This window comes from Malus domestica, chromosome 09, assembly GCF_042453785.1.
Source record: "Malus domestica chromosome 09, GDT2T_hap1".
NCBI classification, from domain to species: domain Eukaryota; kingdom Viridiplantae; phylum Streptophyta; class Magnoliopsida; order Rosales; family Rosaceae; genus Malus; species Malus domestica.
In genome coordinates, this window is record NC_091669.1 from 28,249,811 (window position 1) to 28,267,800 (window position 17,990).

The following is a 17,990-nucleotide window of genomic DNA, read 5'->3' on the forward strand; positions in this document are numbered from 1 at the left end:
GGATATTATGAGTGTATTTCTTTATATTTCTACTCATTTTTGGTCTCATCCTCTCTCATACCACACTCACTCAGGGTGTCGCACCCTGAACCCTCACCTATTTTAGGGGGACAAGCTATTATCATTACGGGAAATGATAAACACACATCATTTTTAGTTTCTTGCACACCTTTGTTTAATTTGTCAATTAATTCCGTTTAATTTATTCAAAGCTAATGATTATAAATAAATAAAAAATGTGTAAGAAGCTACAAAAAGTGTATGAAAATACCTTCTTTATTATTATAATGATTGAGTTTTACGTGGAATACACTTTACCTTCAATTTCGTACCAAACTTTGAATGCTAACAGTTTCCCATCATTTTTTTCATTTGCAAGTTTGTTTTGCACCAACCCCAAATATCATCATACATATATACTGGTGAACTATTTCATTTTAATAACAACTTACAACATAAAAGTATGACATGTCAATACAAGATATCTCACTGTCTTTAAAAAAAAAAAAAAATCTAATTATGCACTTTAGTGATATTCTCTTCGTAAATCTATCTCTTTCTATATATATATATGGAAAGTTAAAAAATCATCATATAATAATCAAGAAATTGCAATAGAAAAGAAAAAAAAGGGAGGTTTGTGATGTTCTTATTATTCCTCGTCTACAAATATCCAAATTTTGATGCCTAATACCCCATAGATAGTTCGAACTGCATAGGAACTATGTCCATGCTAGAAAGAGCCAGCTTGAAAGCCCCAAACTACTACTCCGTTAGTGGTCTAACCTTTTATCCGTCTTAGTAACCTAGCCCATCATAAGAAAAAACGGCCTATCCGGATCTATGGATAGAACTGATATTATTATATTAATTTACGCTAGAAAGCTAGACTCATTAAGTTGGAGGAAATGTCTTAACTACCAGAACAATCTCCGACTACAAATTTGACGTGTTTTTCATTTTTCATATGGTCTAATATTTTAATTGATTGAGTGTTAAGTTCTATAGATGCGTCCCGAGTTCTTTTTGTTGATGATAATAATAATAAAAAAAGTTGGGTCAAAATCACATCGGCGGGAATGCAGGCACCAGTGACCAACCTGTATCTTAGAAATAAAGCAAATATTAATAAGGGTTCGAGTCTACGATCCACCAAATCCAAATATTTCAATTCATGCCTACCCAATAAAAAAATAAAATAAAACCCTACCTAATAAAGCAAAATCCTACCAAACTATAAATTTCCAAGCTCAATATAAAAACCAAAATACTATACTTTCTTAGGACAATAAAATACCATATGATAACAAATTTATTTGTTTTAATATTAAATTAAAAACGCTTTTGACAATATTTTTTTTATTACATACGATAGAATGAGCTAAGTTTCACAATCAAACTTGAAAATTACCGCTTATCAATAAAAACTGTAGTACTAAATTGCAATATTTTGGACAAATTATGGCAGACATGAGAAATATCTTTTTTTTTTGGCAACTACATTTCCACCGTTTCATACCCCTCTGTCCTTTGACAAAAAAATCCCTCCGACACCACACCTACAATTTACAAACACCGTATACATATTAATCTCACATCAAACAAATCCCAGATTGGATCTTTTTCTCCTCCTCCTCCTCCTCAGCTCTATACATCTCTCTCTCTCTCTCTCTGGCAAACACGCAAAATTTGAGGTCAGTTCAATGCTCTTCTGGCATTCAATTTCTAACTCTGACCTTTCATATTTTATCTGTATATTTCTGTGTAATCTGATGGAATTAAGCTAAAGATTGTGGCCTTGGAGTTTGTGGGTCGTGCTTATAATCCGATGAGCTACTTTTTTGTATCCATTTTTTCATTCATTCATTCGTGTTTCATTTGATCTCAATGCTTTAAGGGACAGACCCAAAGTTGGTTTTTTGGGTTTGGTACCTGCTCTCCAGCTGTAATGCTTTATTCACTTTATTTCATTGGGTTCAACACTGTTTGGTTGCTTAGAAATTCTATGATCCACCCAAACTTTTCTCGGGAAAACCTGCAAGAGCTCAGCTAATCATTTATGTACTGAGTTGCGGGTTGTTTTCTTCAGAATTTTCGTTCTTGCGTCTCGTTGATTTCAGTTTAGCTTATATTGGACAATTTTGGCTTTTTTGTTGATGGAATTTTTTATCTGAATAGCAACTGCTGGAGGAGTCTTCACATTCATCCAAGCATACCTGTTTGATTACTTTATGTTATCTGGTGGAAATTCTAGAGGAGCTTCGGAGGGGTCTTGAGTTTAGGCCAAGAAACTTGTTGATTATTGACTCAAACATGTAGTCAAAGTCCAAATCTTTGGGCTACTTTTGTGGTCAAAATTGTTGGATGGCATGCTACATGTGGGAAACCAAAATTGGATGCACTTATGCCTAATTCTTTTTGACTTGATGTTAGGCCTTTGGCCATTGATGTCTTTGAGAAGCTTTTCTTTGGCTATAAAAGGAGAGCAAGGTGTAGCTCATAAGCATGGAGAAGTAGAGAAGAACAAGGAAGAGAGAAAAATAGCAAGAAGCCATTTGGCATAGAGAAGAATTTTCTCAAATTGTCTTGCTTTGTATTTTTTTTGTTTTTTCTCTTCCTATTGTAAGTGTGAGAGCTTGGGGTTATTTGGGTCTTTGGGAAATTGAGTGATAAACACTATTGTATGTTCTCATTGATTATAGTGGAATACTCCGTCGTCTCCAAACTGGATGTAGGCATTGCCGAACCAGTATAAATCTTGGTGTTCTTGTTGGTGTTGTTTTTTATTCTGTTCTGTCTTACTATTCACTTACAGTCGAATGCCGCTTCCGCACAACAAGTGGTACCAGAGCCCAGTTCCGTGAATAGTGTTGGCGCTACAGTTCAGTGAACAGTGAACTGCTACAGTATCTGTGAACAGTATTGTACCTGTGAACAGTGCCGTATTTGTGAACAGTACCGAGTAGATGGCTGGAGATAAAGATGAATCTGTAAGGAAGGAGTCAGCATCGTCTTCGTCTTCATCCAATAGACATCCAACCACTACTACAAGGTTAGAGGTTGATAAATTCAATGGCTCTAATAATTTTGGTATGTGGCAATGTGAAGTTATGGATGTGTTGTATCAACAAGAGTTGGATATGGTTCTGGAAGATAAACCAGAAGATATTGATGACAAGCAGTGGACGCGAATTAATCTTCATGCTTGTGCTGCTATTCGATCGTTCCTTGATAAGGAGTTGAAATACCCGTATATGAAGGAAACTTCTGCTAAGGAGTTATGGACGAAATTGGAGGAGAAGTATATGACCAAGAGCGCAGAAAATCGTCTCTTCTTGAAGAAGCGACTCTTCCGATTTCAGTATCGTCCAGGTATCTCTATGCACGAACACCTCAATGATTATAATAAAATACTTGCTGATTTAGCAAACCTTGATGTGAAAATTCCTGACGAGGACAAGGCACTATGTTTGTTAAATTCATTGCCTGATGATTATGATCATTTGACAACTACTCTGTTGTATGGAAAATCCGAGGTGAAACTTGATGAGGTGTCTGCGGCATTGGTGAATCATGAGTGTCGTAAGAAGGAATTGAAGACTCACAATTCACAAACCGAGGCATTTGTTGCAAGGGGTCGAACAGAGGAAAGAAAATCTGGGAAGCGGGGAAAATCTCGTTCAAAGTCACGAGGGAAGTTTCCTGCTAAAGATGAATGTGCTTTTTGTCGCCAAAAGGGTCATTGGAAGAAAGACTGCCCCAAATTGAAGAACAAAGAGAAGGAGAAAGCGGGTTCTGAAGCAAATATTGCAAAATCTGGAGATGATGATTTCGAGTTTGCTTTGGCTAGTTCATATGCTGATGGTCACTCCAATGAGTGGATTTTGGATTCAGGTTGCACCTATCATATGTGTCCCATTCGGGAATGGTTTTCTAATTTCGAGGAGCTGGATGGTGGAGTTGTTTTGATGGGTAATAATAATGCCTGCAAAACACAAGGGATAGGCAAAATCTGTTTGAAGATGCATGATGGAACAGTCAGAGAATTAAGTGATGTTCGGTATGTACCGGATATGAAGAAAAATCTTATCTCACTGGGTGCATTGGAATCCAAGGGTCTCAAGATCACCATGGAGGGTGGAGTTCTTAAAGCTGTGTACGGGGCACTGGTGGTGATGAAAGGTACAAGACGAAATAACTTGTATTTCTTGCAGGGGAGTACAGTTATTGGTGGAGCAGCTGTCACCGAAGCTGCTGACGCAGATAGCACAGACACCACGAGGTTATGGCATATGCGTCTTGGGCATGCTGGTGAAAAAGCGTTGCAAGGATTGGTGAAGCAAGGCTTATTGAAAGGTGCAAAGGCATGCAAATTGGAATTCTGTGAGCATTGTGTGTTGGGTAAGCAAACTAGAGTAAAATTTGGCACTGCTATTCACCACACTAAGGGCATTCTTGATTATGTTCACACTGATGTTTGGGGACCTTCCAAGAATGCATCTTGGGGAGGTAGCCATTATTTTGTCTCCTTTGTTGATGACTTCTCTAGAAGAATATGGGTGTACACCATGAAGCGTAAAGATGAAGTCTTGAAGATATTCCTGAAGTGGAAAAAGATGATTGAAACGCAAAGCGGTCGAAAGATCAAGACTCTCAGATCAGACAATGGGGGTGAATATAAGTCTGATCCTTTCTTGAAAGTTTGTCAAGATGAGGGTATTGTGAGGCACTTCACGGTTAGGGAGACACCGCAACAGAATGGGGTGGCGGAGCGCATGAACCGTACTTTACTTGAGAAAGTTCGGTGTATGTTGTCTAATGCTGGATTAGGCAAGGCATTTTGGGCTGAGGCAATTACTTATGCAAGCCATCTCATTAATCGATTGCCAGCTGTTGCGAACGAGGGCAAAACGCCTATGGAGGTATGGTCTGGTAAACCTTGTACAGATTACAAGTTTTTACACATATTTGGTTGTCCTGCTTACTATCGTGTCAGAGAAAGCAAGTTGGATCCAAGAGCAAAGAAAGCTCTATTTATGGGCTTTAGCACTGGCGTTAAGGGATACCGACTCTGGTGTCCAGATGAGAAGAAATTTGTTGTAAGCAGAGATGTGACTTTTGATGAGGCTGCTATGATTAATCAGAACAAGCATGAAGGTGAAACTGAAGCGACCGAGACCATGAGTAGCTCAAAGCAGGTGGAGTTACTGAAGACTCCAGTTGTTCCAGTAAGGTCTGATGTTTCAAACACTAGTCCTACAGTTAATTCTGATGATGAGGACGAGGATGATGAAGAGGAGGCACCTACCCAAGAGCCTCCACAGCAACAAGACTATATTGCAACCAGAAGATCGAGAAGGGAAATCCGAAAGCCTGCTCGATTTACTGATATTGTGGCATATGCACTTCCCGTTATTGAAGATGATATTCCATCCGCCTACAAAGAAGCTGTCGTGAGTTCAGAGTGCGAGTTGTGGAAGAAATCTATGGATGAGGAGATGAAATCTCTTCATAAAAATAAGACTTGGAAGCTGGTTCAGTTACCAAAGGGGAAGAAAGCAATTGGTTGTAAATGGGTGTATGCCAAAAAGATGGAATCTTTGGGAAAAGACAATGTAAGATTCAAAGCCAGATTGGTAGCTAAAGGCTACGCTCAGAAGGAAGGCATTGACTACAATGAGGTATTTTCTCCTGTAGTAAAACATTCTTCTATTCGTATTCTGTTGGCTTTGGTTGTGCAGTTTGACCTTGAGTTGGCTCAACTTGATGTCAAGACTGCGTTCTTACATGGTGATTTGGAGGAAGAGATTTATATGTCTCAACCAGAAGGTTTTAAGGTTGCTGGAAAGGAAAATTGGGTTTGCAAATTGGAAAAATCATTGTATGGCTTGAAGCAGTCTCCAAGACAATGGTACAAGCGATTTGATAGATTTATGATCGGGCAGAAGTACACAAGAAGTCACTATGACCATTGTGTATACTTTCGCAAACTACAAGATGGAACCTTCATTTATCTGCTTTTATATGTTGATGATATGCTTATAGCATGTAAGAGCAAAGTGGAGATTACAAGGTTGAAGACTCAACTAAGTAATGAATTTGAGATGAAGGACTTGGGAGAAGCTCGGAAGATACTAGGTATGGAAATTGAAAGAGATAGAGCGAAGGGCAAGATTAGTCTGTGTCAGAAGCAGTATTTGAAGAAGGTACTACAACGTTTCAGGATGAATGAAAATTCAAAACCGGTTAGTACACCTCTTGCCTCTCATTTCAAACTTAGCGCTTCTATGTCTCCTAAAACTGTTAAAGAGAGTCAGTACATGGCTCAAATTCCTTATGCAAATGTTGTTGGTAGTTTGATGTATGCTATGGTGTGTACTAGGCCTGATATTTCACAAGCTGTTAGCATTGTCAGTAGATATATGCATAATCCAGGAAAAGGGCATTGGCAAGCTGTGAAATGGATTCTACGGTATATTCTGGGTACTGTGGATGTTGGTTTATTGTTCCAGCAGGATAAAGTTACTGGTAAATGTGTTGTTGGATATGTGGATTCTGATTACGCAGGTGATTTGGACAAGCGTAGGTCCACTACTGGTTTTGTATTCTCTATTGCTGGAGGTCCAGTAAGTTGGAGGTCGATTCTGCAATCTACAGTTGCTTTGTCGACTACTGAGGCAGAATACATGGCTGTGACAGAAGCTATAAAGGAAGCCATCTGGCTTCAAGGGTTGCTTGATGACTTAGGGGTTCAACAAGACCATGTGGATGTTTATTGCGACAGTCAGAGTGCTATACATTTAGCAAAGAATCAAGTTCATCATGCACGTACGAAACACATTGACGTGAGGTTCCATTTTGTTCGTGAGGTTATTGACGAGGGAGATATTCTTCTTCAGAAGATTGGGACCGCTGACAATCCTGCGGATATGTTAACGAAGCCAGTTTCGTTGCACAAGTTTAAGCACTGCTTAGACTTGATTGGCGTTTGTAAAATTTGTTGATTGCCCCATGGGGGATTGGGAGATGACTATTTGGAGTTCTACTTAGAGGGTTTGAGTCAAGGTGGAGATTGTTGATTATTGACTCAAACATGTAGTCAAAGTCCAAATCTTTGGGCTACTTTTGTGGTCAAAATTGTTGGATGGCATGCTACATGTGGGAAACCAAAATTGGATGCACTTATGCCTAATTCTTTTTGACTTGATGTTAGGCCTTTGGCCATTGATGTCTTTGAGAAGCTTTTCTTTGGCTATAAAAGGAGAGCAAGGTGTAGCTCATAAGCATGGAGAAGTAGAGAAGAACAAGGAAGAGAGAAAAATAGCAAGAAGCCATTTGGCATAGAGAAGAATTTTCTCAAATTGTCTTGCTTTGTATTTTTTTTGTTTTTTCTCTTCCTATTGTAAGTGTGAGAGCTTGGGGTTATTTGGGTCTTTGGGAAATTGAGTGATAAACACTATTGTATGTTCTCATTGATTATAGTGGAATACTCCGTCGTCTCCAAACTGGATGTAGGCATTGCCGAACCAGTATAAATCTTGGTGTTCTTGTTGGTGTTGTTTTTTATTCTGTTCTGTCTTACTATTCACTTACAGTCGAATGCCGCTTCCGCACAACAAAACTCGTGCTCAGAATGTTGTTTATGCGCTAGATAATATGGTGCGGTTAAGCTAGACAATGCTTTGGACTGCTTTTACGGAAACCTCATAGGCCATTTGGTAGATTGGATTGTGTTGGAGGGTATAGATGGATCTAATTTAGATCTTGATAGGAGATGGTAGGGAGTGATTTGACCACAAAAAAGGTCGGGTACACGGAAGCCAACTACACTCAGAGTGGAAGCCACTCGTCAGGTCATCGCAGGGAGCCCTCATTCTCTCGCTGGTGCGATGAAGATGGGACGATGCATTTTGATCGTCTATTAGGAAATACGGATGCGGCTGCAGAAGAAGAGTCTGACTTTGAATTGCCAAAGCTCCAACAGGGTGAGCCAGCACACAATATTTTAGATAAGGACAAATACCACAATACAAAATCTCAGAAGAGAAATATGCACTTGAACGGTGGTGATACCATGGATTCTGCTGCTAACCAGGTTGGTGCAAACGGAAATGAGGAGTATTTGCCCTTTGATATCGAGAATGGGTCTGCAAGGGAGGCAAATGGTGTAGATAGCTTCATTTCTATGCATGACCATAAAGCATTACCACCCAATTTGGAGAACCCTATTACTCTTACAAATGTGTTGAAGACATTGTTCTTTGTACTTGTATGGTACACTTTCAGCCTGTTGTTGACCTTGTAAGTTGCCTCTCGTCTCTATTAATCATCAGATGTATTAGTTACTCAAATATTCAAATTACTTACTGATGCAAAGTTATTTCCTATGGTTTTCAATGTTCTCTGGATTGTTTAGGTACAATAAAAGTCTGTTAGGAGATGATTTGGGGAAGTTCCCTGCTCCCTTTTTGATGAATACAGTTCATTTCACAATGCAAGCTGTTTTGTCAAAGGGAATCACATGGTTTTGGTCTAATAGATTCCAAACTGGTGTTGCTATGTCATGGAGAGATTACTTCGTGAAAGGTAAAGTCATATTTGTTTTGCTTCGTTATTCCAATTTGGTAAATTGATTGAAGTTCTTTACTGAATAACCTAGTGCTTTCATCTTTTAATTCAGACACTGGTTGGTTTGCAGTTTCCGTGTTTTTATTGTTTGTTAGGATCTATACTTTCTTTTTTTTTTCTTTCAAATAGGAGCATTTATGTGGATTAGTTTCCCCCCATAATTTTTTTTCTCTTATCTTCTTTTGAAGATTCAAGTGGTATTTTGTTATGCAAAATGTAAAATTTATATGCTACCATCTATAACTCTAATAATTGTGGCCTGCAAAGAGGATGCAATGCATTTAATGATCTTTTGTAAAGCAACGATAGTTTTTTTGTTTGAACTGTGCCCTACACGTGCACCAAGCCATATTCATATCCAAAGGAGCATGTTCCTTGTGATTTTAGTCATTAGGAGCAAATAAGGAGTTTCAGCCAATGAGTTGGATGCTCGATTAGCGGAGAAAGGTTCTCTCCCAAGTCCTTGGAACTACATTTCTCAAGGTTATCTTAAATAGAATCTCTTTAAACTGCAATGCTGCCATCTACTCCTTGGCCTCCCATTCTTCACTTAGTGTTATTTCTTGGAACCTTCAGTTTTGTAAAAAACTTGAATGATAGACAATTATTAGAATATGCAGACTTGTCCACTCTAAGGGATATTTCTTTCCATCCTAATTGAGTAGAAGATCGTGGTGTTTCATCCTTCCTTTTCCTTTTCGTACTAATATTTCCATATTCAGTTGAGTTGGCCACCAATCAATTTGATTCTCCATTCGAGCCATTTGGCTTGGTTTGGAATACTGGTGTTCCAACTACGGTGCAAATTTTCTCATGTTGGTGGTTCATGGAAAGATAATAAAACACGTGACATGCTCCAGAAAATATGTCCCTTTCCATGTTTATTTACATGTGCGTGTTTTATAAAGAGGAGAGAGAGCAAGTATAGACCATTTATTTTGCATTGCTGATTTGGAATTGGCTGCTAGAGGTGGTTTGGTGTGAGTGTGACTGAGAAACTGAAATCTGGTGCTGTCAGAACACGGTCTGATTAATGTTGCTAATTAGGTGCTCACATTGTGCACGTGCTATTTTGTCCCTTTGGTGGTGGTGTTTGGTTGGAACAGAACAAGAGAATCTTCTATTGGAAGGAGGAAATGGGATCAATTTGGGAGAGAGACTATTTTCTTCTCCTTAGGATTTTCTGTCAAAACAAGAGAATCTTCCTTTTAGAGAGTTTAAGGACGCGTGTAAGTTAAGAAAATGACATGTACTCTCAAACCAACAAATGTAGATTTGTATAAGTTTTTAGAGGAATCTTAGACCTAGGTCATGAAGCATGGACGTATTGCAGGTTCTCTCATAATCAGCTTCCCTGCTGGGACTGATTTTGCATTTTTTTCCTCGTTTAGAAACAGAGCTTTTGTTTATAATTGGACAAGTGCAGTATTAACAACTTTTACTTGCATCAGCTCGTTTATTATTTGTCGCAAATGACAATTATTGTAAAGGAAACAGAGTTGCTAAAGATTACGTCAAAATCAGAGTTCTTTGCATGGCATTTAATTTTTCATAGACACTTAATCAAAAATTTGCCACACTTCCTTTAGTGCCTTATGTTAATGTTTACAAAATATCCTTCCATTCTTATAAGTTTGTGGTCATATACTTGATACTTTTTATGTTATTTGGTAAATTAACTTTTCTATCAACTAATGCTACAGATGGACTTTGCCTTTCACAGTTGTACCGACGGCTATTGGAACAGCAATGGATGTTAATCTAAGCAACGCATCCCTTGTTTTTATATCTGTCACATTTGCCACAATGGTTGGTTACTTTCTCTACACATCCACAACCTATCATTTTTCAACTTTTATCAGTCAGCAACTGACTTCCCTTTCCACTTCTGCAGTGTAAATCAGCTGCTCCTATATTTCTCCTTCTATTTGCTTTTGCTTTCAGGTAAATTTCTTCCCATTAGAGTTTTGTACCCAGATTCCTTAATCATGTGCATAAATATCCGTACCTGAATGCTATCAAGTCTTTACTATATGTAATCCAGTGCTTTTCTACTATCCCTATTGGTGCTTGAGCGATTCTTCTCCCTCATTTCTTATACTATAGTTATAAAATCTATTCTGGGTCAACATTAGTGTTGAACTGAACTATAAATTATATCATGCATGTCACTGTGCCACGCCCCAACCCTCGAGACATGACTAAAAAGAAAACTAAAATAAATACTCTCTTGTCTTGTTTATCATTTCCACTTTCCATTTCTGTGATTTTGCATGCTTGAGGTCAATCTTAGGTTAGGGGCCAAAATTTGTTTTTATGAGCTTTATGTATTATGACTGATAAATTGATAATGAACCCCTAAGATGAAGAAAGTTGGGTTCCACCATAACACCAAGCACATGCAAGGTCTCTTATTTTCCCGATTTGGGATTCATACTCTTAATGTAAGAATCTGTGCGGCCTCTCAATCAAATATTACCTCAATTAAGTAGTAAATTTGAGAATGGGTGTTACAAATTGTTGTCTAGAAACCCTCTACGTTAGTGCTTATTGTTTGGTTTCCACCACTTTCCTTTTCTCTCTGATTGTGACTCTTGTCCTGCTGTGCACTGCAAATTCGCTGCTTCATAGATTGGAGTCACCAAGTGTTAGACTTTCAGGGATCATATTAATTATCTCCCTCGGAATACTATTAACAGGTAACAAGCTTTAGCATATAATTTATTTCAATATGCACATATTTTCTTTTCATTTTATAAATTTTATATTTCAATTCTCACGATGAAAGATTCTTTCCCTTCCTGCCCCTTTCTTTCTTGCTTCTCGTTTCATTTATCTCTACTTCATTCCCTCTCATCAATCTTTTCAACAATATTGTGTTTGCTTGAAAGAAAGTTGAACGGGACATTTTATACTTCTAATTTTAATGAACTTATCATTAGGCTTTTCTGCCATCTCTTTGTTAAATTAAATCTGTCCTAAAGTCTTGCTATTGTTGGGTTTGGCCTATTTATGGAAATAACCAAGGTCCCCGTCAGGTTCCATTTATAATAAGATATCTTTGTGATCACATTCGTGGAACTTACAGAAACTTTTTAAAAACTTATTGTATGTTTTAGAATTTAGTGCAGATTGATCACTAAGTTTTTGAACTTGTAAAGGTACTTTGGGATTTTAAGTATCTCAATCAACTGAGACCTCAATTTAAACCCTTACCATTTTTGTTGATTTTTATGCCACTAGTCCTTGCTTTAATTAGGTTCTTAAGAAAATTTCTCAGGTGGAACTTTTAATCATGTATGATTTCCGATGTTAATGTTTTCTTATCTTTCCATATTGAATGATGTGCAGTTGCAAAAGAGACAGAATTTGACTTTTGGGGATTCATTTTTGTCATGCTTGCTGCTGTAATGTCCGGCTTCCGTTGGTGCATGACCCAAATTCTTTTGCAGGTGTGTTTTCTATGTGTTACTGGGTTTCAACCATTTTTCACTTTTAATAATTACATGCTCTTACATGATTTTATTGGTTTGTTATGCACAATGCTCGTGATCGTTTTCCCAAAATCGAAATAAAGAAAGAAGATTATGGTAAGTGTTATTTGATATTATTGCAATCTCAATATTTTTGCAGTGTTTCACTATTATACTTCACCTGTTGTCTTCAAAAGAGTTCTTGCACCTTGTATAGGGTCATCAGTTGCCACTATGGTGAAATCATTACATGTAATATAAATAACATGTCAATGTGGCCAGTCCCTGCTAGAGTTACAACTTATTCAAGTAAATTGTCGTTGTTGCCAAGTGTAACAGTTTTCCATTTTCTAATAATTTAAACAAATATTTTGATTTGTAAATTCTACAAGTTCTTTTGAAATAAGAGCATCAATGCATATAGAAGTACTTACATTCACTGCCACGATATTTTATTAATTGTTTTCATATTATATACTGTGAGTCCTCAAGTAGTTCGATGGCGATATGATTATGTTCTAAAGATATGTAATTTATGATGTCATGTTTATTTTCTCATCTAAAGATATTTAGAATTGATTCAATATCTGTAGTTTATGGTAATTTTGAGATAGTACTAATATCGTAATAAAAGAAGACATACTTGTTGATTTTGTTGTCTGCGAGACTATATTGTAATGTTCGAAAATGTTTTCATCACGTTATAGCACAAAATTCATACTTGATTTAAAGAAGCTCCACCTTATTTTCCAATGATCTCACCCAACTGAACCGGACCAAGTTGAGAGATTACCATTGGTGATTGGTTTAGACAAGATTTTGGCACTGGAATAGTTATGGTTATGCATGCAGTCAGGTTAGATGCAATTCGCACCAGGTTAATTCCTGGTGTCAATTTTATTTAGATGGGAGTATTTCTATAAGAATCAGGACATTATCTGACTATCTTCTCTTTTTCAATATATAAATGCTGCAAGTTTGCATAACATACTCTTACTGTAGTTCTGTTCAATTGCCCTAGGTTTGAGAAATCCGCTTACATTGATGAGCTATTTGACCCCAGTGATGGCAGTATTGACTGCCCTTCTCTCTCTTGCCTTTGATCCGTGGGATGAACTTAGAAAAAACAATTACTTCAACAATCCAGGGCATGTCGGTCGAAGTTGCTTGCTGATGCTTTTTGGTGGAACCCTTGCCTTTTTTATGGTAGGAGAATAGTGAAAACTTTTTCTTATTACAAATTTTTTTTTTATTTATTTATTTTTTTTCTGTATGTTTGTATACTTGAGACTTTTGTTGTTGACTTTAAATTTGGGTATTATGTGAGGGCTGAGGAGCTGCTTTAAGTTTAGCAGGATATGTGTTGACTAGTTCCTGGTTTAAGTTCTACTTTGATTTTAAACACCCAAGTATGTATGTAATAAGGTCCTTGAATAGAGATCCCTTTTTTTTTGTTAGTGGTTAGATTGGATATGGATGGCTGAGACGCATAGGAGTTGAGAAGATATACACTCAAATCATCTCTGCTATTTATATATAATTGAACGGTTGAAGCAGAGGTGTTTTTACGATCTTATAAGAGAATAGTTACATACATGCATATATATACACTGTATAATCATCAAGCAGGGTTTAGGCTGACAAAGCTCTCCTTTTCCTGCAGGTATTAACAGAATTCATTCTTGTCTCCGTAACGAGTGCTGTCACAGTAACAATAGCAGGTGTTGTTAAGGAGGCTGTCACTATATTGGTATGTTCTGTTTTCTATGTTGGTCCTTTCTTCTAAATTTCTGGTTGTCTTACCTTTTGGACCTACTTGTCCTAAGCTGGACAATCTCATAGTTATATACTTTTTGTTTCTTTTAAGAATTACATGAGTACTGTTATACATAATGGCTCATCAGTGCTGTTAAGCAGATTCATGTAACTGTCGTCTCTTGATTCTACTCTTGTGAATGCTAGAATGACTTCCCTTTAGAGTAGGGATTGATCACGAAGCATCTTCTTATTGCAATGTGTAGCATGTTATGCGCCTTTCAATGTTGTAAATCTTGGTTGTTACCCTAATTGTCAAAAACAAACAAGATGTTTGATATATAGAACCTTAGGAGTCTACTTTCCTGACTAGTGGTATACCCACTGCCTGAAAAAGTTGTCTTGCAAAAAAATAGTGAAACTTCTATTTATGAGTGTATCTATGTGTGTACTTGTAATGTACCCAAATGGTTTCATTGGCATTACAACCACATTCACTTGGAGAAACAGAATCCTTTTCTTTTTTTTTTTTTTTTTTTTTTTCCTTTTCTTTAATTATTCGCATTGTGTGAATATGTAGTCCTAACAAATTTTTTAGGCTAATTTCAGTTTTAGGTTGAGAAGTGTTTTGTCAACGTCTTTTCTGTAGAAGGTGACCTGCTTTCAATCCCTGCATGGATTCGTGCTAGTGGCTGCTAGTTACAGTTTACCTGTCTATGCATGTGAATTCTGTTGTTGTCGAACTGTCTGTATGCCTGAACAGTGTATATCAGAGGGAGAACTATATGCATGTATCACTATAGTTCTTTTTTACCTTAAATAACAGTTGATTGTCTGGCCTATCCTTTTGGAGATAAAGGAATAGTTGACTTGACTTGAGTGGTGTGGAACTGGGAGGCCAAGGCTTGGAATATGTTTGGATTCTATGGTCGATATCAATGATTTCTGCTTTCCTACCTGATTTGAAAAACAGTAAACTATCAAGTGGCAACAAACAAAAGACTTCCTCATGCCACTGATTGCGTGAAGAGAGGAGCAACTAAGCTGGTTGCATTAATAGTTTAATACGATAGTTTCATGTTTTAGAGCTTTATCTCTTAGATTCCATAAATTAATTAAGGAGTTGCATGAACTAGTTGCAGATTGCAGTGATGCCTGATTTAATTCCCACTTAGTTTACATTTTCTATGCGCGAACTTTACATTCACGATTTGCTAGATCCTAGATCTATGCCATGGGAGAGTTTGCTAGATCCTAGATCTATGCCATGGGAGAGTTTGCAAACAATCTGGTTACTCACATGTTAGATCTTTCTTTTATGCTTTGTACATGTTCTGATTTGAGTCTCTATGGATTTTAGTGGATAGAATCATAGAAGTTGAAAATTTCTGTTAATCATTTTGCGTTCTTGTCTTCTTTTGATGCTGATCAGGTTTCTGTACTTGTCCATATATTTATCCTGGAGGCCAAAATTTTGTGTTGATTTCTGATCCTATCATTTTGTCATACTCAGGTTGCAGTCATTTACTTCCATGATGAATTTACCAGGTTGAAGGGAGCTGGACTCTTCATAATTATGCTTGGTGTTAGTTTATTCAACTGGTACAAGTAAGTACTCTTTCAGTTTGGGGAGAATCGTTTGCTCTTTTGCTTATGCTGTAGCATGTTCAAAAGTGAAACAGTCATATGAAAATTGTTATCATCCATTAGTCTGCTGAAAATATGTAGTGGGATACCTACATTCAGTAATTGAATAAATACATAAAATTACAAGTGAGAATGAGTAACAATATAGGCAGGAGAGGCAGAGAAATTATGATTGGTAAATTTTGGTTTTGTCTAGATATATGGTTGGGGAGAAAAGGAGAAGATAGGAAGTGTGTAGGGAAGTAGTTTCTGCTTGGATGGAAGTAGGATGAAGTAAAAGACAAGAATTTTTAAATACGTAAGTCTCACTCATGATTATTTATGCATGTTATCTTACAGATACGATAAGCTAAAGGCGCGTCATACAAGTGAAGATGACATGGAGGAACCAGTCTCGACAAATGTTGCTGCAAAGTATGTCATTCTTGAGGAGACAGATGAGCAAGATGATGGCAGATGAAAGCTTTACAAAGTCCATGCATCTAAATTTGAAGGAAGCCAAATTGTAAGTTCATGAACTTCTTCAATCATCTGAAATTTATGCTAATTGCTTGGGTTGCCAAGTCCATGCACAATTCTGTCTTACTTTGGGATATATGTGTATCAAAGAAACTTGTCATTCTCCAATGTGACTGGCTTGTCGTTACTCCTTTTACATTTATGGATCTACTGTATTTAGATGAGGCCATTTGTATTTCTGTAGTTGTCTGCTTGGTGGTACCCTATTGGTGGTTATTATCCAGAAGACTGTCTCAAGTGAAGGAGGTACATCACAGAGTTTAATGTTTGGGAAATTATGGATAACCCCCTAGTTACAACCCCATCCATTGTTTACCCACAGCTTTTGTTCTATTTATTTGCCGCCCCCTTAATTCATTTTGGTGTGTAAGATCTTCATTCCAGCTGCAAAATCAACTAGCCCAGTATGAGTCTTCTTACTTGAAGCCCTTTTTTGTTGCACCCAGCCCTGTTATGAATGTCCAAACGAATAGGAGGTTGCAGGGCCAATGGCAGCTCACCAATTGCCGGAGTTTTGGGGTGCACTGGGCATGCAAGGGACACAGAAATGGGGCTGACGTTGTTTTAGATAATTAGAGAATTCCACAATTACAGATTAGACATTTGTATTCAAACAGTCACAAATCAAATAGTTACAGACCAAAATAATTGAAAATAAACATAGTTTCCCTTGCTTTTTCGCTTTTTTGTTGGATTTTCTAAAACCTAGTGAAAAAAACCAGAGCAATGACTAGACATGGAGGCTTCAAGGTGAGAGAGTAGAGAAGGAATCTGGGTTTTGGGAGAGGAAGTGGGTGGAGGTGGATGCGGAGAGGGGTTCCTGGTTCAAACTTCGAAGTTTTCCACTGTTGAAGCACATGTAGGGGGCGGAAAGAAAAAAAAGAATAGTTTGTCAGGTGTAAGTAGAGGATAAAGGTTTTATAAAGGGCGTAAATAATAACTGGCTCTGTAATGTAAACTTATGATAGCTCTAGTCATAAGTTCTCTTAAGTATTAGGTCCTAAGAGTTTGTTACCTGGATCAGGATCTTAGTTTTCTTTCCGTTACCTCAATTTCTGTCCAAAACATACAATTTCCGTTTTTGACTGCGAGTATCAGTCATATTCTTACTTGAGGTTGAGTAGTCGGCCATCCAGTCCATAGGTCAGTGAAATGTTATTCAGATTCCTGGTAAAAATAGTGGTTCTCTGTTAACCGATGCACATTGTCGAATTCTCATGCAATCTCATTTGTACAATAGGTTACTCTGTTAACTTGACGGTACATCATTTACGCAGGAAAACTTGATCTTCATGCATCTTGGTGAAGCTTTTGGCAAGAAGTATATTTGTCCGAGAATCAACACGAGGCGAGATTCTGCAGCTGCTGCCAAAAATCAGAAGAAGAGCTAAATATTTACTTTTAGTATATACGGAATGTTGTTGGCTAGGAGGTTAGGATATGAGCGTCTCGATGTCAAATTCAATAATGCTCTATGTTTTCCTGATTATTTTTGTTAAAGAGGGTGGTGTTTGCAACTGCAAGCTACCCAGAGTTTTGTAATGCCATCATTCGCGATGGACTCTGTCATTGCCCTTTATGTATATTAAAAATCGAGTTTTTTATTTCCCTTGCTCTTTTATTTTTGTATTTGAATCACAATAAAATTTATTTCTCACAAGAATATGGTATTATAAATTCTCTTTTCATCAAGAAATCTCATGCAGAGTTGGAAAAATACGTTGAAATGAAGCAAAGCTTATTTATTGATATCTCCGATAAGTTACAAATATGTACATATACATGAGTCAAAATAAACAAACAAGAGCGAGCCTTCACAAAGGTTGCTTAGGAGAAGTCTCAGCAGTCGGTAGAGTCCCAGAAAGAGAAGGCACCGGAGGGGGATCATTCGGAGCCTCACTACTGGACAGAACCCTAGAAGGAGGAAGCATCAGAGGTTGATCATTTGGAGCTTCATTACGCGGTACA

At 37.4% G+C, this 17,990-nt stretch overlaps 1 protein-coding gene across 2 annotated transcripts; it reads left to right on the forward strand.

The window, feature by feature from the left end:
- Positions 1-1,562: 1,562 nt before the first annotated feature.
- On the forward strand, positions 1,563-17,626 carry LOC103444054 (probable sugar phosphate/phosphate translocator At1g06470). Of its 2 annotated transcripts, none has more exons than XM_070805157.1 (13): positions 1,563-1,694; positions 7,652-8,301; positions 8,417-8,586; positions 10,352-10,437; positions 10,523-10,572; positions 11,260-11,327; positions 11,980-12,080; positions 12,206-12,218; positions 13,123-13,307; positions 13,765-13,851; positions 15,370-15,464; positions 15,843-16,008; positions 17,300-17,626. In XM_070805157.1, the coding sequence occupies exons 2-12, from the start codon at positions 7,775-7,777 to the stop codon at positions 15,961-15,963; spliced, it is 1,503 nt and encodes a 500-aa protein (XP_070661258.1). In that variant the 5' UTR covers positions 1,563-1,694; positions 7,652-7,774; the 3' UTR covers positions 15,964-16,008; positions 17,300-17,626. The 2 variants fall into 2 exon arrangements, with proteins under 2 accessions (XP_070661258.1, XP_070661257.1); XM_070805156.1 differs by having other exon boundaries at positions 1,570-1,694; positions 7,596-8,301.
- Positions 17,627-17,990: the final 364 nt, after the last annotated feature.